This window comes from Rana temporaria, chromosome 1 (assembly GCF_905171775.1).
Source record: "Rana temporaria chromosome 1, aRanTem1.1, whole genome shotgun sequence".
Lineage (NCBI taxonomy): Eukaryota > Metazoa > Chordata > Amphibia > Anura > Ranidae > Rana > Rana temporaria.
Genome location: NC_053489.1, coordinates 424,617,267 through 424,639,787, shown reverse-complemented (window position 1 = coordinate 424,639,787; position 22,521 = coordinate 424,617,267). Strand labels below are relative to the sequence as shown.

The 22,521-nt window shown below is 40.7% G+C and overlaps 1 protein-coding gene across 1 annotated transcript in view; it reads right to left on the bottom strand.

Annotated features, from left to right (window-relative positions):
* Positions 1-289: 289 nt before the first annotated feature.
* LPL (lipoprotein lipase) overlaps positions 290-22,521 on the bottom strand; it is a 46,583-nt gene continuing 24,351 nt past the window's right edge. The window contains exons 3-10 of the mRNA XM_040325322.1: positions 18,367-18,546; positions 17,307-17,418; positions 15,007-15,249; positions 8,507-8,749; positions 6,547-6,667; positions 4,364-4,546; positions 1,928-2,035; positions 290-926 (exon numbers count right to left, since the gene is read on the bottom strand). Coding sequence (XP_040181256.1) covers position 926; positions 1,928-2,035; positions 4,364-4,546; positions 6,547-6,667; positions 8,507-8,749; positions 15,007-15,249; positions 17,307-17,418; positions 18,367-18,546 — 1,191 coding nt within the window. The 3' untranslated portion in view covers positions 290-925. The remainder of the gene's footprint in view (positions 927-1,927; positions 2,036-4,363; positions 4,547-6,546; positions 6,668-8,506; positions 8,750-15,006; positions 15,250-17,306; positions 17,419-18,366; positions 18,547-22,521) is intronic.

The following is a 22,521-nucleotide window of genomic DNA, read 5'->3' as shown; positions in this document are numbered from 1 at the left end:
CAGCCTTGCACATCAGTCACCCCCCCCCCCCTCCGCTGTCTTCTGGGAAACACTGTTCCCAGGAGAGAGCGGGGACCAGTGACGGCGCGCTGTGATACTGAGCGCATGCGCAGTAGGGAATCGGGCAGTGAAGCTGCAAGGCTTCACTTCCTGATTCCCTCACCAAGGATGGCGGCGGAAGCAGCCGAGGTCCGAGCGATTGCTCAGCCTCGGCTGCTGACATCGCGGGCGCGCTGGACAGGTAAGTGTCCATTTTTTAAAAGTCAGCAGCTGCAGTATTTGTAGCTGCTGGCTTTAAAAAAAAAAACGGCGGAACCTCCGCTTTAAGTCTTGTAGTGAGGAGGGAGACTCACTGCAAGTATAGATCTTTTTTTTTGCTGGTGTTAAGCTTTGGAAAAAAAAAGAACAAAAACTGCAATCTTTGTCACAACCAATGTCTTTCTGCTATGAATACCAGCTTAATATTTTGCTGTATAACATCTGTAAATTACAAAATGTTAAGCTGATACAGCACTCTAATTTGTAAATGTTATTAGTAACTCCTATAAAGCATAAACTGTATTTCAAGCTTGGTTTGTTATTTAAACCCCAGTGCATAAACAGCATGGAATGAGCATATACTATTCAATAATACATTTTGATTGTCTAATATCTATTTAAAAAATACATTAACACAATTCACAGACAGCTTGCATTGCTTGGAATGGAAATGGCTTGTACAGCATAATGTAACTGTCATACATTTGTGCAAAATAAAGAGGTTGGTCTTATGCTTCTCATCGGTTTACTTGTGTCTACTATGAAATGTCTACAGACTTAATTTAAAGGTAAACAGGGCTGAGTAGAAACCAAAGATGTTCTTGTTCTTCAGAGCTTCAATACCATCAAGTAACATGTGCTTCTAAGTGCAGAAATCTTCTTCATATCTGGAAAGAAATTACAATAAAATAAGAGTGCTGTTGTTTTGCTGGTCAAGTCATTAGGAATACATTACTCTCATCCCTTCTGCAAAATCCTTTATACAGAGCCATGGACAGCCTATTCTATTGTTGTTTTACTAAAGTGTGGGGTAACTTTTCAGATTTTACTTGCAGTGCCACATCAAGGAAATACAATGTTTTTTTAATTGGATATCTGAAAAATAATGATGACACTTAATGCTATTAAGCCCTGGTTCACACTGGGTACGATTTGGAACGATTTGAGATGCGATTTGACATGTCAAATCGCATCTCAAATCGGCGGCAATTGTCGGCAATGGCACTGTCCTAATCAGTGCGACGCCGCATCTGCGATTTCAAAAAGTAGTTCCTGTACTACTTTTTGCGATTTCGGGACGCGATTTACATTAAATTGCATTACATTAAATTGCGGCCGAAATCGCGGCAAAATCGCAGCCGCGAAATTGCGGTAAAACCGCGATTTTGAATTCGCAGCAGTGTGAACCTAGGCTAAATCTCATAAATCACACTGAATTTCTAACTAAAGGTAAAAAATAACTAGATGATCTTGTTTGCTAACAAAAAGCTGGAGAGGGAAAGATTTTAGTTATTACGATAAAATAAGGGTGCTGTTGTTCTGCTGGTCAAGTCATTAGGAATATGTTACTTTGATCAATTCTCTTATCCCTTCTACAAAACTTTTTATACAGAGCCATGGGCATCCTATTCTATTCTTGTTTTACTAAACTGTGGGGTACACTTTCAGATTTTTACACTGGATTACTGACTAAATGTTGAGAAATAACCAGATCTTGTTTGCTAACAAAGAGCTGGAGAGGGCAAGATTTTAGTTTAGCCCGGTTTTAGGCCCCAGAAAATATAATCAGACTTTTTATTTCACCCTTGCACATCAATGCTGCAATCTTATTAAATAATACTAATATTGACAATAATGATATAGCTCAAAAAACTGTTATTGTACTTACCATTTATGATTCTTCACAATGGAGTTTTCATTACACCTCACAAATACCACTGAGCCTTTTCCTCTTGTAAGAGTTGCATGCTTCCCATTCTCAGGACAAAAAATTAACCTAAAACACAAATTAACACACTCATATTAACTGCTAAGCAAGCATAACTGAAAAATGAATTGCAAGTTTTGCAAATACTAGGAAAAATGTATTTTATTTGGCATTGGACATCTTCATTTAGTTTCCAGACTTTACATTTCTTGTGCAAATGGTCATATGAAGAATATAATTTGTGGTTTGTAAAAAAAAAATGTAACTCAAGTTGGACATATCAAAAGGCCACGCAAGAGAAACTACAACAAAACTACACGACTATGGTGATCTAACAGTCATGGTTTGCTGACCTTATTTCTAGACTTTAATGCCCACAGCAGTAAGACTGTCTTTCCTCTGTATCTGAGGTGTCTAAATGCATTTTATATTTTCATGAAGAGGTTAAATGATGGGATGATGAGTTTTATTTAAAGCTAGATCCAGTTAGAAATAAAAACAAAATTTAATGCAGGCTGGCAGAGTAGAGGGGTCCAATTTATATTAATTAACGGCAACAGAAAAGTTTGATGTCCCTGACCTGGCTTTGCATGAACAGATACAAATCCTTTGGCAGATTTATTACCTTCCATATTTATATTTCATATGTGTATCTAGCTGTTTCACTTGAGTTTAATTTAAAAACTTGTGACAGTGTGGAGAAAATGGGTTTCACAGTTTTCTCCAGAATTAGTAACTCCTGGAATTGGTTCTGGAGTCCAGAGGCTTTGTAGAGACCTGAGAGGTATGAAGTCTCTAACCCTGTGTCCAGGGTTAGAGGCTTTATCCTAAAAGCCAGCATCATGATTGTGCACTGTGCAGGTGTGCATAGCCTTTTTAGTCAAGGGACTGTCTATGGGTAAGGGTTCTTTCCCTAGAGACAAGCTGCTGCAGGAGCAGGGTGTGTGAACAGACACTGGGAGAGTGTCTCGTCTGGCCTCATGAAAAGACAATCTGATTGGACAAGGCTGTCACATAGGCTGTTATGGGTTTGATTTACTAAAACTAGAGAGTGCAAAATCTGGTGCAGCTGTGCATGATAACCAATCAGCCTCTAGCTTCAGTTTGTTCATTAGGTTTTGACAAAAAATCATGGAAGCTGATTGGTTTCTATGTAGAGCTGCACCAGATTTTGCACTCTGCAGCTTTAGTAAATCAACCACTGTCCATGTGTAATTAGGCAGGAGACTCTGCAGCCAAGGTTAGGCAGTTGGGTTTTCACAAGACTAGGGGCCAGATTCACGAAAATTTGCGGCCGTGTAACGTAACCCGTTTACGTTACACCGCCGCAAGTTTTCAGTGTAAGTGCCTGATCCTCAAAGCACTTACCTGGAAACTTGCAGCGGTGTAACGTAAAGTCGTCCGGCGCAAGCCCGCCCAATTCAAATGGGGCGGGTACCATTTAAATTAGGCGCGCTCCCGCGCTGGACGTTCTGCGCATGCTCCGTTCGCAATCTTCCCAATGTGCTTTGCGCGAACTTACGGCGGCCCGACGTGTTTGTGAATCGCGACGTGCGTAACGTACTTACGCCGGGAAAAAAAAATTCAAAAGCGACGCGTGAACGACGGGCATACTTTAACATGGTGGAGTAATTTTACACCATGTTAAAGCACACCTAACTTTGTGACGGGAAAAAAAGACTTGCGCTGACGTAACGACGGGAAAAACCTTTGTGGATCGCCGTAACTGCTAATTTGCATACCCGACGCTGGAATACGACGCAAACTCCCCCCAGCGGCGGCCGAAGTATTGCATCCTAAGATCCGACGGTGTAAGTCAATTACACCTGTCGGATCTTAGGGCTATCTATGCGGAACTGATTCTATGAATCAGTCGCATAGATAGAAACAGAGATACGACGGCGTATCAGGAGAAACGCCGTTGTATCTCTTTGGTGAATCTGGCCCATAGTTACTTGCTCTGTGGAATGGTTTTGCACAGAGCAGCCTGGATCCTCCTCTTCTTGGGTCCCCTCCTGGCTCTCATAGCCCCTCCCTTCAGTCGAGTGCCCCCACAGCAAGCAGCTTGCTATGGGGGAACCCGAGCCAAGCTGCAGCTTCGTCTGTTCATTCAGACATGGAGCTGCGGTTCGGTCTGCCTGCCTTACGCCGGAGGCCGCCGGCGTAGTTTTCATCGCAAGTGCTTTGTGAATCAGGCACTTGCGATGAAAACTTGCGGCGGTGTAACGTATCTACGATACGTTACGCCGCCGCAGTTCTATGTGAATCTGGCCCTATGTTTATTATTTTTTTTAAAAAAAATAGACTTTAGTATCACTTTAAATAAGCAACGACAAGATCTAAAAGACAAGTTTACTAATTATTTTGAAAAACATGTGCTTCTACAAAGCTACTTACTTTTTCTGCAACTCTCCCGACTTTATCCTGATCTTCTGAATATCGAATGCGTATGCTGTAAACCAGTCTGACCAGCTGAAGAATGATTCCTTCTCCCATTTAACTTTCAACATCAACAGCTCACCTACATCCAGTTCAGTGAAGATCAAATATGAATAGGTTTTGTTTGTAGACATTTCAGCCCTAAAAGAGACAAGCTCAGTTATATATATTGATGTGCACTCACTATATAAATGAAAAAGTTGACCTTATTTGCAAGACTGTTTCTAAACATTTTGTTACACTAGGCTGAACATTTGCTTTTAACCTTCATATGCCATTAACCATCACACCATTACCCTAATTAACATCTTTAATGCAGTAGAGTTTATATATATATAATGGAGCAGGAAGGAAACTTTTTCTCGAATGATCCAATTTCTTACAGTGTAAAAGGTTTTCATTCGGGAAATTACATTTACTCAAAATCTGAATGGTAATGTAACAGCAAGCAAACTTTTAAAGTGCTTTTGTATCACATTCATCAAACGATTGAATGTACAGAGAATTTTTGTACAAATCTTTGCATAAACATTCATTCGAAAATCTGTGTATGGTCAACTTAAATGTAACTGGGGTGCACAAAATTCCTGTTTATGTATGAGCAGTTAGACTGAATACACCTAGACTCAACTGAATGTCTAGGTGTGAATTCAGACATAGCCAAGATCAACATGCTTGCATTTGAGTTTGGAAATGAGCTTCTAAACACACCTGAAAGAATGTATTTAGACTCCGATGTGCATGGGGCCTATGAAACATTGGTTTCTCCTTTTAAGTCAAGTAAGAATGTGGGTTTGAGGGTTTTTTGTTAACAATACTTTATATAAAAAAATCTAAATGCATTAATTTAACATCTCTGGGCCAGATTCTCGTCCAGCGGCGTATCTTTGCGGCGGCGTAACGTATCCGATTTACGTTACGCCGACGCAACTTAGACGGGCAAGTGCTGTATTCTCAAAGCACTTGCTCCATAAGTTGCGGTGGCGTAGCGTAAATCGGCCGGCGTAAGCCCGCCTAATTCAAATTTGGAACAGTGGGGCGTGTTTTATGTAAATGTTGTGTGACCCGACGTGATTGACGTTTTTCCCGAACGGCGCATGCGCCGTCCGTGGAATTTCCCAGTGTGCATTGCTCCAAAGTACGCCGAAAGGACGTCATTGGTTTCAACATGAATGTAAATGACGTCCAGCCCCATTCACGGACGACTTACGCAAACGACGTAACTTTTTCAAATTTCGAAGCGGGAACGATGGCCATACTTAACATTGGTACGCCGCACTTATGCCACCATATAGCAGGGGTAACTATACGCCGGGAAAAGCCTAATGTAAATGGCGTAACTTTACTGCGTCGGTCGGGCGTACGTTCGTGAATTTGCGTATCTAGATGATTTACATATTTTGACGAGTAAATCAGCGTACACGCCCCTAGCGGCCAGCGTAAATATGCAGTTACGATCCGACGGTGTAAGAGTCTTACGCCTGTCAGATCTAATAGATATCTATGCGTAACTGATTCTAGGAATCAGGCTCATAGATACGACTGGCCAGACGCAGAGATACGATGGCGTATCTGGAGATACGCAGTCGTATCTCCTCTAAGAATCTGGCCCTCTGTGTACACAGTAACATTTTCTGTAACTGTTTAATAATATCAAGACCTTATGTATTTGATGATCTTCTAATTTTTGTTTTGGTCTGTATTGTAGTGAACGGTTTATATATCAGACGACATGCCAAATGTTGTTTTTGGCAACGGTTTCATTGAATCATATTGAATCATATTGTTTTATAACAAGCCACAAATTGCATTTTTCCATAATAAGAACAGTGAAATTTAATAAATATATGACTGTGGGAAACCTTTCTATTTCACATAACCCCCCCATCCGTGAGGTTTCTTATTGTTATGGCGTATTAAGTACCATTTGTCCCATAGAGACCTAATGGAATAATAACTGGGAATGGCAATAACATTATCCCACATATAAATATACATTAATGTATGTTTAATTAGTCCTCGTGGGATACCAGCTGATGTCCACAAGTGTATGTCTTTGAGAGATTGACACTTCTAATATACATTGTAAATAACATCTGTACAGATGCTCTCAGCAAGCCAAAAAAGCATACGATACTTACAGTCGGAGTGGCCTGTTTTCACTTTCCCCTTTAGTACCATACAAGGAGACCAGTAAAGGTTGGTTGGTAACAGTTAAGTTATTCTTTCCAAAGAAATGGACTTTCACTTGATAGTGGAACACTAAACATACAAACAGGAAGTATATGTCAATTCATTCATATAAGAGAAGAAAAAAATAATTCAAAATAATGTCACCATATATTTCCTTATATGATCAAAGGGGGACTAAACCCCTAAAAAAAAAAGTCAAAAAGTTAATAGAAGGTAAAATAGCAATTTGTATACACTGCATGGTGCATGCACTGTATAGTGCACACTCCTGACTCATCTGAGAGCAAAGTAACTCCTGAGCTCATATGCAGAAGTTGCATCAGCAGTGGCCAACTGATGGCCAATGAGGAGTGACACAGGATCTGGAAAATGCAGCAGAGAAGATGGTAGCAGCAGAGGATGGACTGTGAGCCAAGACTGGAGGAGAGCACACCAGGAGCCCACTTTGACCATGTGGACTTTAGTTATGCTTTAAAGTGTATTCATCAGGATAGAAAAATTGGAGCTGTCATTACCAACTTAGTTTAAAGATGCAATTCCTAGGCCTGCCATCCATATCCTTGCTTTAATACTTAAAACGTTACTCCTACGCAGAGCTTTATTTCTCAGAAAATAGGTGCAGGAACTCAATCACGACCCGTTCAGATTTCACAAACAGTAGAAGGGTCTTAAAGGGGCATTAAATACCAGAATTGCATTACATACAGAGTGCAGAGTTTGGGGGGTTACAAAGCTGTCACTTGTAAACACAGAAACCAGACTTCTGTGTTTACAAGTGATTGTGGTGAGCAGACACCTAAGGGTCTGAGCCAGAGGTGGTGGAACTGAGTTCCCCCAAGTTCCCCCTGAAAAAAAGCCCTGCTCCTACGGAAAAAATATGCAGATCACTTTACTTTCACTGTTTACACACTTGTTTTCAACCATTGGTTCACTGTGATTGATTTAGTAAACTTATGCCCTGTACACATGATCGGTCAATCCGATGAGAACGGTCTGATGGATTTTTCCATCAGTTAACCGATGAAGCTGACTGATGGTCAGTCGTGCCTACACACCATCAGTTAAAAAACCGATCGTGTCAGAACGCGGTGACGTAAAACACAACGACGTGCTGAAAAAAACGAAGTTCAATGCTTCCAGGCATGCGTCGACTTGATTCTGAGCATGCGTGGATTTTTAACCGATGGACGTGCCTACAAACGATCGGTTAGGTATCCATCGGTTAATTTTAAAAACAAGTTTCAAATTTTTTAACCGATGGATAAATAACCGATGGGGCCCACACACGATTGGTTTGGTCTGATGAAAACGGTCCATCAGACCGTTCTAATCGGATTGACCGATCGTGTGTACGCGGCATAATACTTATCTGGGTTAGGCTGTATACATGTCAGTCACTCAACCATGTGCAAAGGAAATTCTATTAATTTTAATTTCTCTGCAGTAAATCACCCCACTGTGAGTAATAAAACAAGGATAAGGATCACAGCTCAAAATGATGTATATTTAGTAACAGCTTGGCAGTGGTGACCTTTATTGTTCTATGCTGAAATGTTTCTTTTGATGTGCAAAGTTAGGTTATAATAGGTGTCCAGTAGGTATAGGGTAGCTGATTAATTTTCAAGTAGCCATGTATGGTCATTGCATTAATATTTATTCATGATGCATTAGGTATATGTATAGACCATAAACATGTTACATGTTATTAACCTGGTAATTAGCATAATTTTTAATGCTAAACTGTTTGCCCCATAAAGGCATACTCAAGAGATACAACCCTAGCATCATGTTTTAATAATGACTTAATCTTAAAGGCCCAGTAAAAAAGCATATAGAATTATAAAAGCATTGCGTTTTCAAGACTGAGGTATGTAAGCTACTTCATAAGTTATGAAAGTATTACTGTACCTTTAAAAGGCATCTGAGAACTAGTTTTCATGAACATCTTGGCACTTCTTTTCCCACGTATCTTATTGACTTTGTAACCCAATGTATTACAGCGATTCTTTCTGCAGCTTAGACAAAGTCCTTTATCAAAGGCTTCCTTTGAATTGCAACGATAGGCCATGCTCGGTTTCTCTTCATTAAGAAGTGAGTCAATGAAGAGGTGGATGGAGCGTTCATGGGAGCACTTCACAATCTGGTCCATTTCTGTACAAGTATAAGGAAACTAAGTTATATATATGTCACACAGTCAATCAGCCTCTATTAACAAAAATGCAGCATGTTTGCACCAACATAATGTTTATAAAAATGAATGAATGTTGATGTTAAAACTGATTAAGTTAATTGATTGCGTACATTGACAATATGAGTCAAAGTGAAGTGTAACATACGCTTGGTGGTTTTAAGTTGGGTTTATAACATTTGCAAGTAGGCAGGTAAACTGTGTAAAGCATAATAACATTCACCCAAAGAAATACCATACTAAAGCCTCCACTTTTTTAACAGTAACATGTCAGTATTTTTTTATTTAGCACATTACAGTAACCAATTCCTGCCAACACAGTTCCTAAGCATTTCCGCTTTTATCATGATTTACCTGCATCCTGCTTTCTGTGTGCCATTTCTATCTCTACCGAAAGGTGTGCACTCATAACCTCATTACAAGTCAAAAGTTTATATTATTATCATTATTTAGTTACTTATATAGCGCTGTCAATTTACGCAGCGCTTTACATATACAATGTACATTCACATCAGCCCCTACCCTCAAGAAGCTTACAATCTAAGGTCCCTAACTCACATTCATATACTAGGGCCAATTTAGGCAGAAGCCAATTAACCTACCAGCATGTCTTTGGAGTGTGGGAGGAAACCCACACAGGCACAGGGAGAACATGCAAACTCCAGGCAGGTAGTGTCGTGGTCGGGATTCGAACCAGCAACCCTTTTTACTGCTAGGCGAGAGTGCTACTCACTACACCACTGTGCTGCCCAGCGTGCATAGTGCCATCATGCCCATGGTAACATGCACAGGAACCCTGTAATGATTAAATGCACAGGCAATGGGGTTGATTTAGATAATAGGCTGTGTACTTTGCAAGTATAGCTGCACACATTTTCCACAGAACTTGGTGAATGTGGTGAAACTCTGCTGATTTTCATCATCCAATCATGTGCAAGCAAAAATTCAATGAGGTTGTGAGGAATATTAGTGCAACTGCATTTGCAAAGTGCACAGTCTATTTGCCTTTAGTAAATCAACCCCAATATCTGCACCTTGTCCTCTCTCATGTCCCACCTCACACATGAATGGGGTGGGACCATAGGACTCTAAGGTAAAGGAACCACTCTAAAAGCAGAGCGTGAGGTTGACAATAAAGGGACCAGCTGATTCAGAGATGAAAGGAAAACTCTGAAGCATAAAAAAGCACAAAACACATGTTTACATTTGCATTTAAATTGCTAGAAAAATGCAGGGCTTCATATCCCTTTAATCAGATTAACCAGCGATTCAATAAAATTTCTTTATCAAAGTGAGCTTTTAATTCCAAAGTGCTAATCTTTAGTGCAGTAATCCATAGCAACCACATTCAACAAAGATGGCAGTCATAGCTGCACTTAATATCTCTACTGATTCTGCAATGTTAGAAAGGACTCTGAAATCCTTGGCATCTTTCATGCTGAGTAATATTTATCCATAGAGTGAAAGTGAAACACTTTAAAGAATCAATAAAGATTTTAAGTGCAGATATAGCCGGTTTGTGCTGTCACCTTTGTTGATTGTGGATATCAAGGGGTAATCAGCTGGACTGGCACCATGAAGGTTTTTTGGACTGGAGGAAAGTAGACCAACCTGAGCTCAAAACTGGTGTGTGTGCTTAAACCAATAGCAACCAGTCAGAATCTATTTTGCACTGATCCGACTTCAGCAAAGTGAATTTAAAATTGGTTATAAACTTAGGAATTAAGGCCCAGATTCAGGTAGAGCGGCGCAAATTAAGTTACTCCAAACGTATGTCATTTAAGTTACGGCGCCTTAAGTTTGTGTTGTAAGTGCCGTATCCACAGCGCATTTGCGCCCAAATTTGCGCCAGCGTAACTTAAATCCCGAGACGTAAGGCGGGGTTATTGCAAGTGGGAAGGAAGTGGGCGTGCTCCATTGTAATGAGCCGTGACCCCATGCAAATGAAGGGCCGGCCGTACTGCGCATGCGCGCACGAATCTGCACCTCACTGGGCATGTGCAGAACTCGGCTCGGCGCAATCAGTGAGATAGGTAAAAGGCCAAGCGTACTTAGTTTGAGAATCGCCCTGTGTATAAATAGCCCCAGACAAACACACTTCCCTTGCAAAAGTACATCCCTGTGTTCCCCTTTCCTAAAGCAAGTTGCTTTTGCTCTGTCGTCTGTTGGTGTGTGTTGGTGAGTTTAGTGTTAGATAAAATATTTGGAGGAGTAGTAGAGTGTAGTAGCTGTATTTTTTTTCTGAGTGTATTTTCTGTTTGTTTTTTCGGGGTTTGTTTTTTCTGATTGTTTTTTCGGTGTTTGTTTTTGAATTTGTATTAGCTGTCTGCTTGTGTGGTTTGATTTTTGTGTGTGTTTGTTCTGTGAGTATTTGTGTTTGTTTGTTGTGTGAGTATTTGTGTTTGTTTGTTGTGTTTGTTTTTTGTTGGTGCTAAGTGTTGGGTGTTATGGCACCGAAGCGCAGGAAGCTGAATTTTTCAATCAGAGAAAAGCAGATACTTGGTAGGGCCATCACCTGTTTCGGGCGTTATTTGCATGGCCCCGAGAGCCGGAACACCACCCTGGCCAGGAGGAAGGAGATCATTAAGAAAATTGCTGATCAGATCAATGCGGCGGGGGGGGGAGACGAGGACCCCCAGTGGGATTCAAAAGAAGATCAACGATCTTAGGAACCTGGTCCGGGACAAGATGGCCAAAATAAATGCCCATGGCACGGGCACTGGAGGAGGCCCACCCTGCTCCGTCAGGCTGACTGAGGAGGAATGGGCAGTGGCCCGGTGTTTCCATAGCCAGCAGGTGGTGGGCCTGCCTGGCTTTCAATCTGATTCTCCTGTGAGGACAGGTCATTTTTGGGTTTTTCTATCTGGTGATTAGCATGTGTGGGTGGGGGAAGGGAATATGTGCCAAGTGTGTGGATCCTCCAACCTGTGAATGTTTTGTGTCCTCCACAGATGGCCAGGAGATTGCTGGGCCATCAGGCCAAGAGGTTGCTGGGCCATCAGGCCAGGCTGCACCATCCCCAGGACAACAGGCTGCAGAAGAGCCCCAAGAATGGCAGGAGTCCCCAGGGGAGGGGAGTGGCCACACCTCCCCTCATGAGGAGGTTGAGGGGGGAGGATGAGGGGGGAGGATGAGGATGAAGATATGGAGATTGCCAGGGAAATCCTTTTGGCTTCGGATGTGGTTCCCCCTGAGGCTACTCCTGAGGCTGGCAGCAGTCAGGCCTCCATCAGGGGTAGCCCCTCCCACTCCTCCCCCAACAGGCCTCCCCCCACAAGGGTCTCTCTCTCCCCTCCTCCCAGGCCACAAGACTCAGCTGCAGGCAGGAAGGCTACCCATAAGACCAGGGGGTGGCCGAGTGTCTGCCGGCCAATCTGCAGAGGGACAATGCCCGGCAGACCCGCCATCTGGGTCAGATCAACCAGACTCTGACCCAGATAGAGGACAGCCTGGGCTCAATTAAGGAGTCACTCACTGATGTGGCCACAAACTCCTTGGCGGTCATCACATGCATTTGTGACCTGCAGACCGCCACAACAGGCGTGGCCCAGGAGGTGAGTGCCCTGACCCAGGCTGTCCAGGACAACACCCAGGCTGTCCAGGCCAATACGGCTGCCCTCACTCTGGGTCTGAACAGAATTGCAGTGGCCTTGGAGGGCAGGCCAGCAGGAGGACAGTCACCAGGGGAGGCTCCTCCTTCCCCTGCTCACCCCCCCATGAGTCTCCTCCTTCCCCTGCTCACCCCCCCCCCCAGGAGTCTCCCCTGGTTGGCCGTGGCCATGCCCGTGGCCGGCCCAGGCGTAGCTCACGCTGCCGTTAAGTTTTGGGGTACTTTTTTTTTTTTTTTTTATATTTTTTTTATTATACTGTACTTATGATTTGTTTTATGTGTGTGAATGATGTATGAATGTGGGGGTGGCATTCCTGATTAAATAAGGGGTGTCACCCTCAGTTTTGGTGGAGTAGGGATCCCCAGGACCAGGGAGAAGTGATCCCAGGTCCATGGTGTATGAACGCACAGTAACATAATTGGAGCCATGGCGTGACGTTACTGCTCCCAAGTACCATTGGGGGTACTTGGATCTAATCCAATTAGATGTGCATGTGATGTGTCTCTGCTAGGGACCACAGTGGGTGTGCATGCATGCATTCTCATTGTGCCATGATTAATGTGTGTGCTTACTGTGCAAAGATGCATTCTGCGAGGCGTCTCCTGACTGCTGTTCCCTCAGAAGAGGGGGTACCCTCGGTTACTAAAGTCACTAGTATAGTTATGAGCATGGATGCCCCTGGCATGTTGGCATACAGATTGTTGTCCTGCAAGTGTGTGTGCTCAGCTCTTCCTTAATGGTGTTGCTTTAGCACCTGTAAAGTTAGGGCACCTTTTATAAAGTGCAATTTTACACCATGAAACTAGCAGATGCGCACAGGGCGTAATCTACGCCGCACACACTTAATTTTGTGGATCGCCTTATCTCCCTCATTTGCATCTTTGCCTATCAAAACAGCGGTGTGTCTAGCGTATTTTGCGCTCGAAGAAGCACCGGTGTAATTTTTTTAGGTAGGACGGAAAAAAATGGATTTCAGGCGTATCTCGTTTTGAGGATATGGCGCAAAGATAGATTTTCAATTACGCCGCGCATCTCGAGTTAAGTCGGCGTAAGTGCTTTGTGAATCTGGCCCTAAGAACCCCTTTTCAAAAAAATAAAATAAAAAAAATACATGTATCATTACAGACATTTCTGCTGAAATGTTTTTACATGGCTTAAGTCCTTATGAGGTGATGAGATGATATAGACTAGCAGTAGGTAAAAATCACTTGAGAAGTCATTTAATTTGTTGTATTTTGTTTACTTACTGTAAGAACCCCATGCTGAGTGCAGGAGCTTCAAAGGGTTCCTGAGGCCTCGTACACACAACCGAGGTACTCGGCGGGCGAAACACATCATTTTCCTCGTCGAGTTCTTTTTAGGCTTGTCGAGGAACTCGACAAGCCAATTTTCTTTCGACAGTTTCCTCGCTGAAAAATGTACACACGACCGGTTTCCTCGGCAAAAAAAATCTCCCACCAAGTTTCTTGATGGATTCTGCCGAGGAAACCGGTCGTGTGTACGAGGTCTAACAGGTACAGGAACTTTTAGACCCCCAAGACTGGTTACTTTTGTAACAACTGTTGCAGTTCTGCAGTGTTTTATTAACATATTTCTTCTGTCTTAAAATCAAATATTAGGGGTTTTGTGTGTGGAGGCAAGATGATTGGTCATTCAGTTGGATCCCTTACGAAGGAAGATGTATCTAAAAGCCCCAGAGACATGGTATAAAACCTAAACAAGGCCATCATCAAATATTTTACAACTATCTAACTGTATCATTTCCTTTACTATTATTTCATAAAGAATGTAATTTCAGAAAACATCTAGTAATTAAGAGCCAATAGCATTTATGGTTAATGACAAAGAAGCAGGTTCATCATCTGCCCATACAGTAGCTATTTATACTCTTTTTATCACAGGTCTGAGTGATAAGTTTGCCAATACTGTAATTTACAATGTTAATTGGATGGCAAGGTTTACTCTTGATTTATCAGAGCTGAAAAGAACAACATTTAAGACTATAAGTATATACCCAGTCAAGGCTGGTTATACAGTATAATCTAACCTATTTTTAGTACTTTTTTTTTTGGTAAGCCTAAAAAGAACTCGACGAGGAAAATGATGTGTTTCGCCCGCCGAGTACCTCGGTCGTGTGTACGAGGCCTCAGGAACCCTTTGAAGCTCCTGCACTCAGCATGGGGTTCTTACAGTAAGTAAACAAAATACAACAAATTAAATGACTTCTTAAGTGATTTTTACCTACTGCTAGTCTATATCATCTCATCACCTCATAAGGACTTAAGCCATGTAAAAACATTTCAGCAGAAATGTCTGTAATGATACATGTATTTTTTTTATTTTATTTTTTTGAAAAGGGGTTCCATCCTATTAACACTGCATATCTGTGCCTGGAATAAAAAAAAAAGGACACATAATCAAGTTTCTGCAGTATTTTTCAAGTACTACTCACATTTCCTGTGACCTCCCAGACCCGGGGTAAAAGAGGCAAGAGGAGATGGGGTAGCCATCCTTTCTAAACAAGCATTTTAAAATTAGAACTTCCTAGTTTTCTCAGATCATGGTATATGAGTACTATTCCAAACACAGACACATAGATGAATTCTTACCTGTAAAGCCCCGTAGACCTTTTTCTGCCATTAGCCGAATTGTTTCTCCAATATTGCATCCTGGCTGAAAGTTTCCACCATTTGGGTAAATATCAATATGTCCAACAGGCCTTTGGATGCCTATGCTACGGTCTGGGGTACCCACACTGTATGTATGCACCACATCCACAAAATAAGCATCATCAGGAGACAAAGTCACTGAAGTTTCGGCATATTCAAAACTCGGCCCAGCTGGATCCAAACCTACATAGACAAATATTGTCAGACTAACAATAGGACGCTTAAACTGTCAACATTGCAATGGCAGTGTCACTTTAAACTAACTGAGCAGATTAAGTGCCTACTCAAATGAAACAGAAAAACTTAAATTGTAATTTATGTTAATAATTAATTTAGTTTTATTACTAAAAGTAGGCTTTTTAACGCAATCAAAATATTACCTCATTATCCCTAACCATCTTTAATTCAGCAGTGTTAATAAGATTTACTGCACAATTTGCTTCCTAATTGCTGTAAACAACTATCTAGTGTTCATCTTTGAAACGTAAATAGATAACTATTTGTTGGCCTACGTATGATACAGTTTTGCCATTCAGATTCAGAACAATTTTAAATTCAGATTTTCCACCACAAGACATAAATCAATAGGATATCATAAGTATTATCGAATTAAACTAAGAAAAAAAATCACTCAAAAAGGAGTGTAAAAAACAAGGTTTAAACATTAACTGTCTGATTCTTCTCAACACTCTCTTAGCTGGATAATTTGCTTTCAATATATATTGGGGGAGATTTACTAAAACTGGATCATGCAAAATCTTGTGCACTTCTGCAAAGAAATCAATCAGCTTCAGATTTTATTGTCAAAGCTTAAATGAACAAGCTGAACTTAGAAGCTCATGGGCGACCATGCACAGCTGCCCCAGATTCTGAGTGCACCAGTTTTAGTAATTGAACTCCATTGTCTGATAGTACATTTGATTAAAAAGAAAATTATTTGTTTTTACTTGACTTTATGGAATGCAATATCAGTGGAGTTGTTCCTCTAGGTAGAGTAAAGCAATAGTTAAATATAGCACCTTTTTTAAATGAAAAAAAAAAAAATGTAATGAAAATGTGCAAATCAATAGTTTGGTTTGCAGAAAATTAAACAATTCTGGAAATGTGATAGTCAGGACGATATTGTTTTGCCTGTTTTACAAACATATGCACTTATCACTGCTAGACATAATAAGGTAGTAGTAGTAATTCATTGTACATTAGGAGTGTGTTTCATATGGATGAGTCCATTAAAATAATGGATAGCTTTAATTGCCTGAACAATCAGCTTCCATTGCATGCTAAGATTTTTAACCATTTCAACTCTGGGAAGGTTCACCCCCTTCATGACCAGGCCATTTTTTGTGATACGGCCCTGTGTTACTTTAACTTACAAGTGTGACACTAAAAAAACAAAAGAACAAAAGCTGGACAGCCGCACTCCAAAATTTTCTTTAAAAGAGATGTCTTTTATTTTCAACTGTGCATACAGTCACTGCAAGCCCACAAAAATCAGTATGGCCAACGTTTCGCACTGGCGTCAGTGCTTAGTCATGGCTGTGACACTGTACCCAAATAAAATGAATGTATTGTTTTTCCCCACAAATAGAGCTTTTTTTTGGTAGTATTTGGTCACCTCTGCTTTTTTTTTTGCGCTATAAACAAACAAGACAGACAATTTTGAAAAATAAAACTTTTTGCTATGAAACATATCCAATAAAATGTTTTTAAGAAATGTAATTTCTTCATCAATTTGGGGCAATATGTATCCTGTTACATATTTTTAGTAAAAAAAAATCCCAATTAGCGTATATTGATTGATTTGCACACAGTATACGGTCATCAAGCGATTAAAGAATCGGTCAACCAAAAACTTTTGTTTCAGTTTTGGTAGATTCTCAAGTGTTGAACTTTCTGGGAACATTTCTTATATTTCAGTGGCATTATTGAGATGTATCTGTGTGTTTCTGGGTCTGCACATCTGATGTGGCCATTATGAAGGATTCCCAATATCCCTCTTGGTTTTTCTAATAATACTATGTTATGTAAAAATGGATTGGTGGGAGCTGGAACACATGTGTAATTGGGGACATCCAGAACTCCCACGAGGATAAGAACAGAGTTGAGAATTATTGCAGGGGGCTATCACTGTAGGAGATTCTAAGACATACAAGATCCACCAATAACTAACAAATCACTTTTGGTTGGACTCACCCTTTAAGCCTGTGTCACACGTATGCAACCATTTCAGTTTATCTTACCTGTTATTCTGTTAACTTTATTTTTGGTGAGACTTCCAGCAACACCTGCTGCATGAGCACCAAGACTATATCCCAAAATGTGAATGTTGTCCACAGGATAGTTGAGCTCTTCCTATAAAGGACATTGGAGTTTAATTGGTTATAAACTATGTGATATATTAAAGTCAAATTAAAAAAAGATCCTTAGAACAAAATAACTGATCATAATTGAATTTTACCTTCTTTTTTGTATCTGAGTATTAAAAGCAACCCAAGGCCAGGGCACCCAAAGCATTAGTCTGAATTAAAGTGTAGGTAAGACATAATAGGGGAGATTTACTCAAACTAGAGCACTCAAAATCTCGTGCAGTTGTGCATGGTAGCCAATCAGCTTCTAATTTTGGTTCGTTCAAATACGTTTTGGCAATAAAATAAGCAAGCTGATTGGTTATTATGCAGATTTAGTAAATTCTCCCACCACCCCCCCCCCCCCCCACACACACACACCCAAAACTGACTTTTTGTTTGCTTTCTTTGGACTGTGTATGTGTTGGGATGTAACCCCAACCCCCCCCCCCCCTTGGATCACCAGGTCAAATCAAGTAAAAAGGCAGAAACATGTCATCTATTTCAGCCACCACATCTAAAGACTGGGTTTAAAAATTGTTAAAATTTACAGTGTGCATGTGTATGCATGTGTTTAAACATTTGTTGACTAGTTTTTCAAACACTTGGTAAAAGCAAATTTACTGTATCGCTCCCTTTTGTGGTCCATTTTTTTCAAACTCTCTGAAGAGAAAATGTATTTTGCTAAAGTCTAATGATACACCATTCTTTGCAGCATGAATCCCTGCACTGCTTTAAAGACTGGTAAATGAATATACTCTCCCTGTGTGTGTTTTGCTAATAAAGTTCCCAGCTTTCCAAAAGACAACACTTGAAGAGTGCAAGTACAGCTTATAACACGTGTCAGACTAAACAGCCTAATTGAAAAAAAAAAAATGAAACAAAACAATATAAATGGCACAAATGGAGGTAACACTTGCTCTCTACTTCTCAAGCTCTGCTGAACTGTACTCACTTCCATCCAGTCAATGAAACTTGCGACATCCTGTCCCACCAGTTGTGTGTATCCAGCTGAAACTGGGTAGTGCTGCTGTGCTCGAGATAGCCAATCTACTACAATCACATTTGAGTCTGGCTCTCTTCTATATAGGGCATCTACTAATTTAGGGACCCAACTCTCATACATGCCAGTTACCTAAAAAGAAAGAACATAGCTTAAACATTCGGGCATAAATATCAGGAAAGAATGACACATGCAAAAAAAAATGCTTAAACTTGTACGGGGCTTTTTGGTTTCTTTGGCAAAATTATTGAGTATATTTAAATACCCAATGATAATCTGAATCCTTTTTTTCTTCTTTCAATTAAAAAAAAAGCTTTATGGTTCCTAGGACTCCAATTCTTAGTGCCATCCTCTATAAATAATGAAGCTTTTTGGAATAAAAAAAATAAAGATTTAGCATTGTATCTTCATGAAGCTGAAGGATCCTACCTGACCTGGGCACACGTGGGTGGTAACAGGAAGTAGTAGGTCTGCCTGGAATGATGCCACTTTGGAGGCACATGTATTTACTAAACTGAAGGAACATTTCATTTGCTAAGTGAAGTTTATCTACTTATGCAGTAAATCAGCTCTAATGCACTGATGATAATGCACTCATGATAAGGACAATCTGCAGTGATTCCTATTGCATGGAGCAATAACTTCACCACAAAAGACAATTTTTTTGGACGTTTATTGCATATCTATTTATTGATCCACTTAACAACTATATTAGTTTGAATGTTTTATTGCCTTGTTTTAGTGCCCCTGACTAGTGCCCTTGACTTCCTCTGCTGATAAGTATAAGGTTGTGAGATAGATAATGGTCCAGACTCAAGATCCCTGGAACAGCCTGAACCGTTCACATTCCATCAGAGGACACTGCAACATGTGTTCAGTTAATTGCTTGCATGTGGATCCATTTTTCATAGTGATATGACAAGAGAGAACTACCGTATATCAAATGTAGGTTTGTAGGATGGTTGTCACAAATCTAGATACAATTGCAACCATCTAAGGTTAATTAGAAATGGTCCCTGCAAAGATTTAAGTGTTATTTTCCCTCTAGCTTTAATATATATGACAGTTTTTTTTTTCTTAATGGTGAAAGGGCCAATCAATGCTTTCAATAATGGGCAATTTGTCCAAGCATCAGAAAATTAGGAGTTCCTGTATGATGGACAGTGTGTTAAATGTAAAAACATCCAAAATGTTTGATTTTCCTAAAAAGAAAGAAGTCCTACAGATAATCACAGTTTATTTTGAATAGTAGGCTTTAAAGCTTTAGTACAGTACATTTAGATGTTCCTGGTTAATTTATATTTATCTACCTAGCCTTTCCTGAACTGCAAATACTGGGACAGCAAAGTGACATTGTAATTTAGAATGATCTGGAGTAGTCTTCATATAGTACAAACCTGTAATTGGACCACAAAAAAGTTAGGGCCTAATCCTCAAAAACCCGGCGCAACGTAACTTTTGGCATTTAAGTTACACCGCCGCAAAATCTCTACCTAAGTGCCCGATCCACAAAGCACTTACCTAGAAATTTTGAGCGGTGTAACTTAAATCTGTCCGGCGCAAGGCGTTCCTAATTTAATGGGGCGAGTCCCATTTAAATTCGGCGTGCTCCCGCGCCGGACATACTGCGCATGCTCCCGACGTCATTTTCCCGACGTGCTTTGCGCGGTTTTACGTTGCGCCGGGTTTTGAGAATCGCGACGGGTGTAAAACAAAAAAAAACGAGTTGCGGCGGGAAAAAAAATAAAAAAAAAAGACAGCGACGCGGGATAGAAGGGTCTACTTTTACAAGGTGTAAACAGTTTAGGCCTTGTAAAAGCAGCCCAAATATTGCGACGGCAAACTAATACTTACGGAGAAAAAACAAAGCTTAAAATCTCTGTAAGTGCTAATTTTCATACCCGAAGCGGCATTTCGACGAGAAATGCCCCCAGCGGCGGATGCGGTACTGCATCCTAAGATCCGACAGTGTAAGTCCCTTACACATGTCGGATCTTCTGCCTATCTATGTGAAACTGATTCTGTGGATCAGTTCCATAGATAGAAACAGGAATACGACGGTGTATCAGTAGATACGCCGGCGTATCCCTTTTGTGGATTACCCCCTTATTTTTCTAAGGACGTTACTTTACACAGTGACAGAGCTCATACATTTCACAGGGGTGCTTTCATATTGGTATACCAGGTTGTGGCCATATTGGTCATATTTCTAGAGCCAACATAAAGTGTAGCTCTTAGTTTTAAAAAACCTTTGCTAATTTAAGAACTATTCTTACAAAAAATGTAAAGTTAAAGCAACTACAGTATGAGTAACCTGCAACAAATTTAACACGGCTCTATTTTTTTTTCACCTGGAATAAATGTCAATGAAGTCCCTTATCAATGCTAATGGCGTGGGTAGATGAGTCTCGATGTTATTGTATTGCGTGGAGGAGCTGCCAAACAGTGACTACATCTGATAGGATTTAGTCAATGCTTGCCCGATAATTTTACACCCTGCTCAGTTGAATTTTAAGTTGTGGTGCTTCCAGGGCCAACCACAGCTTGAATTTTGAGCAATTCAGCAGCGATTTTCAGTAAACCATATCACCTTTTAACTAGTAATAAAATCTGTGTGGTTGGTTTACTAAAACTAGAGAGTGCAAAATGTGGTGCAACTCTGCATAGAAGCCAATCAGCTTCCAGGTTTTATTATCAAAGCTTAATTGAACAAGCTAAAGTTAGACTCTCATTGGCTACCATGCACAGTTGCACCCAATTGTGCACCCTACAGTTTTAGTAAATCAACCTCTGTGTTTCTGTTTTACTTCTTGAGGTGAAGCAAAGGGTGGACTATAAGGCTCCATTCACACCTAGGCGTTTTGTCGCCTGTAGCGCGACGCTATTGCAGCCTGCAATACGCTGGAGGGGTGATTTAACATTGTCGGCTATGGAGATGGTTCACATCTCCACGCCGAACGCCGAAACGGCGAACGTCTGAAGCTCAAAACAAGTCCCGGACCCTTTTTTTCAGGCGGCTTCGGCGTTCGGCCATAGCCGACAATGTGTAAATCACCCCTCCAGCGAAAACCGCGGTAAAAAACGTTGCGTTTTGTCGTGGCAAATTGTGGGACAAAACGCCGCAATTTGTTGTGTCAAATCGTGGTAAAATACGCTGCGTTCAGGTGTGAATGCAGCCTAAGAAGCAACTAGCTATACTGTGTTAATGACATGAATTTAGATTGTATATAAAAGGGGACTGAGATGTGACCACAGACGTACAGAGCAAACAGTCAACAAAAGAACGTAAACAAAAGCTATCACCAAATCCAGCAATTTTTCTATTTTAATCATAGATAGTGTGGGAAAGATTAGAACCTCTGTCAGGTTTTTATTGATGTCTGTGTCCCTACTATGAAGATTTTACTCTACTTCTGCCCTTAATGACAGGTAGTTCTGACATGGGTGTATGTGGAAACCTCCTCAAAGGGGTCACAAAAAAACTGTAAAAACCAGACTGACCCTTTTCTACTATATCCAAGACCAAAAACAAACTTGGCTAGGGATGGTCAATAATTCCTGACTACTAATCAGCTTTCATGGTAGCCCTACACTGATAATGAGTGGAACCTCATTGATTGCTAGAATTTAGACATCATCTGCACAGTGTTTAAAACATTCTGTTATGAAACAGAATGGCAACAAGTAAAGTAATGTCTATGGGATTATTGAAAATATGAAAAAAGCAAACTGAGAGGTTTGTAAAGGAACTTTTGTTCAACTTTTTAATTTGATGTCTCTTACATTGATAAAAATTACAGTGGTTTAGGGACTATTTCCACCAGGTGCAGTGGGACTGTGTTTGATGGCAATTCCAGTGCAGTCCCACAGCAAAGCAAGGCATATTGCCTTGTCTCCCATGTGCCCGATTCATGCTATTGTGTTGCATTGGTGAGCATGCACCATGCAGAGATAAAAGGAGGACTGTGCATGTGAGGCAACATACCACCTCGCACCATGTGATGGCCAATTGAACTTAATGAAATGTCACTGTGACATTTCCAAAATGTTTGTTAAAAAAAAAATTATAGGCGCATTAGCCCTGCAACCACATTTCACTTCACCATT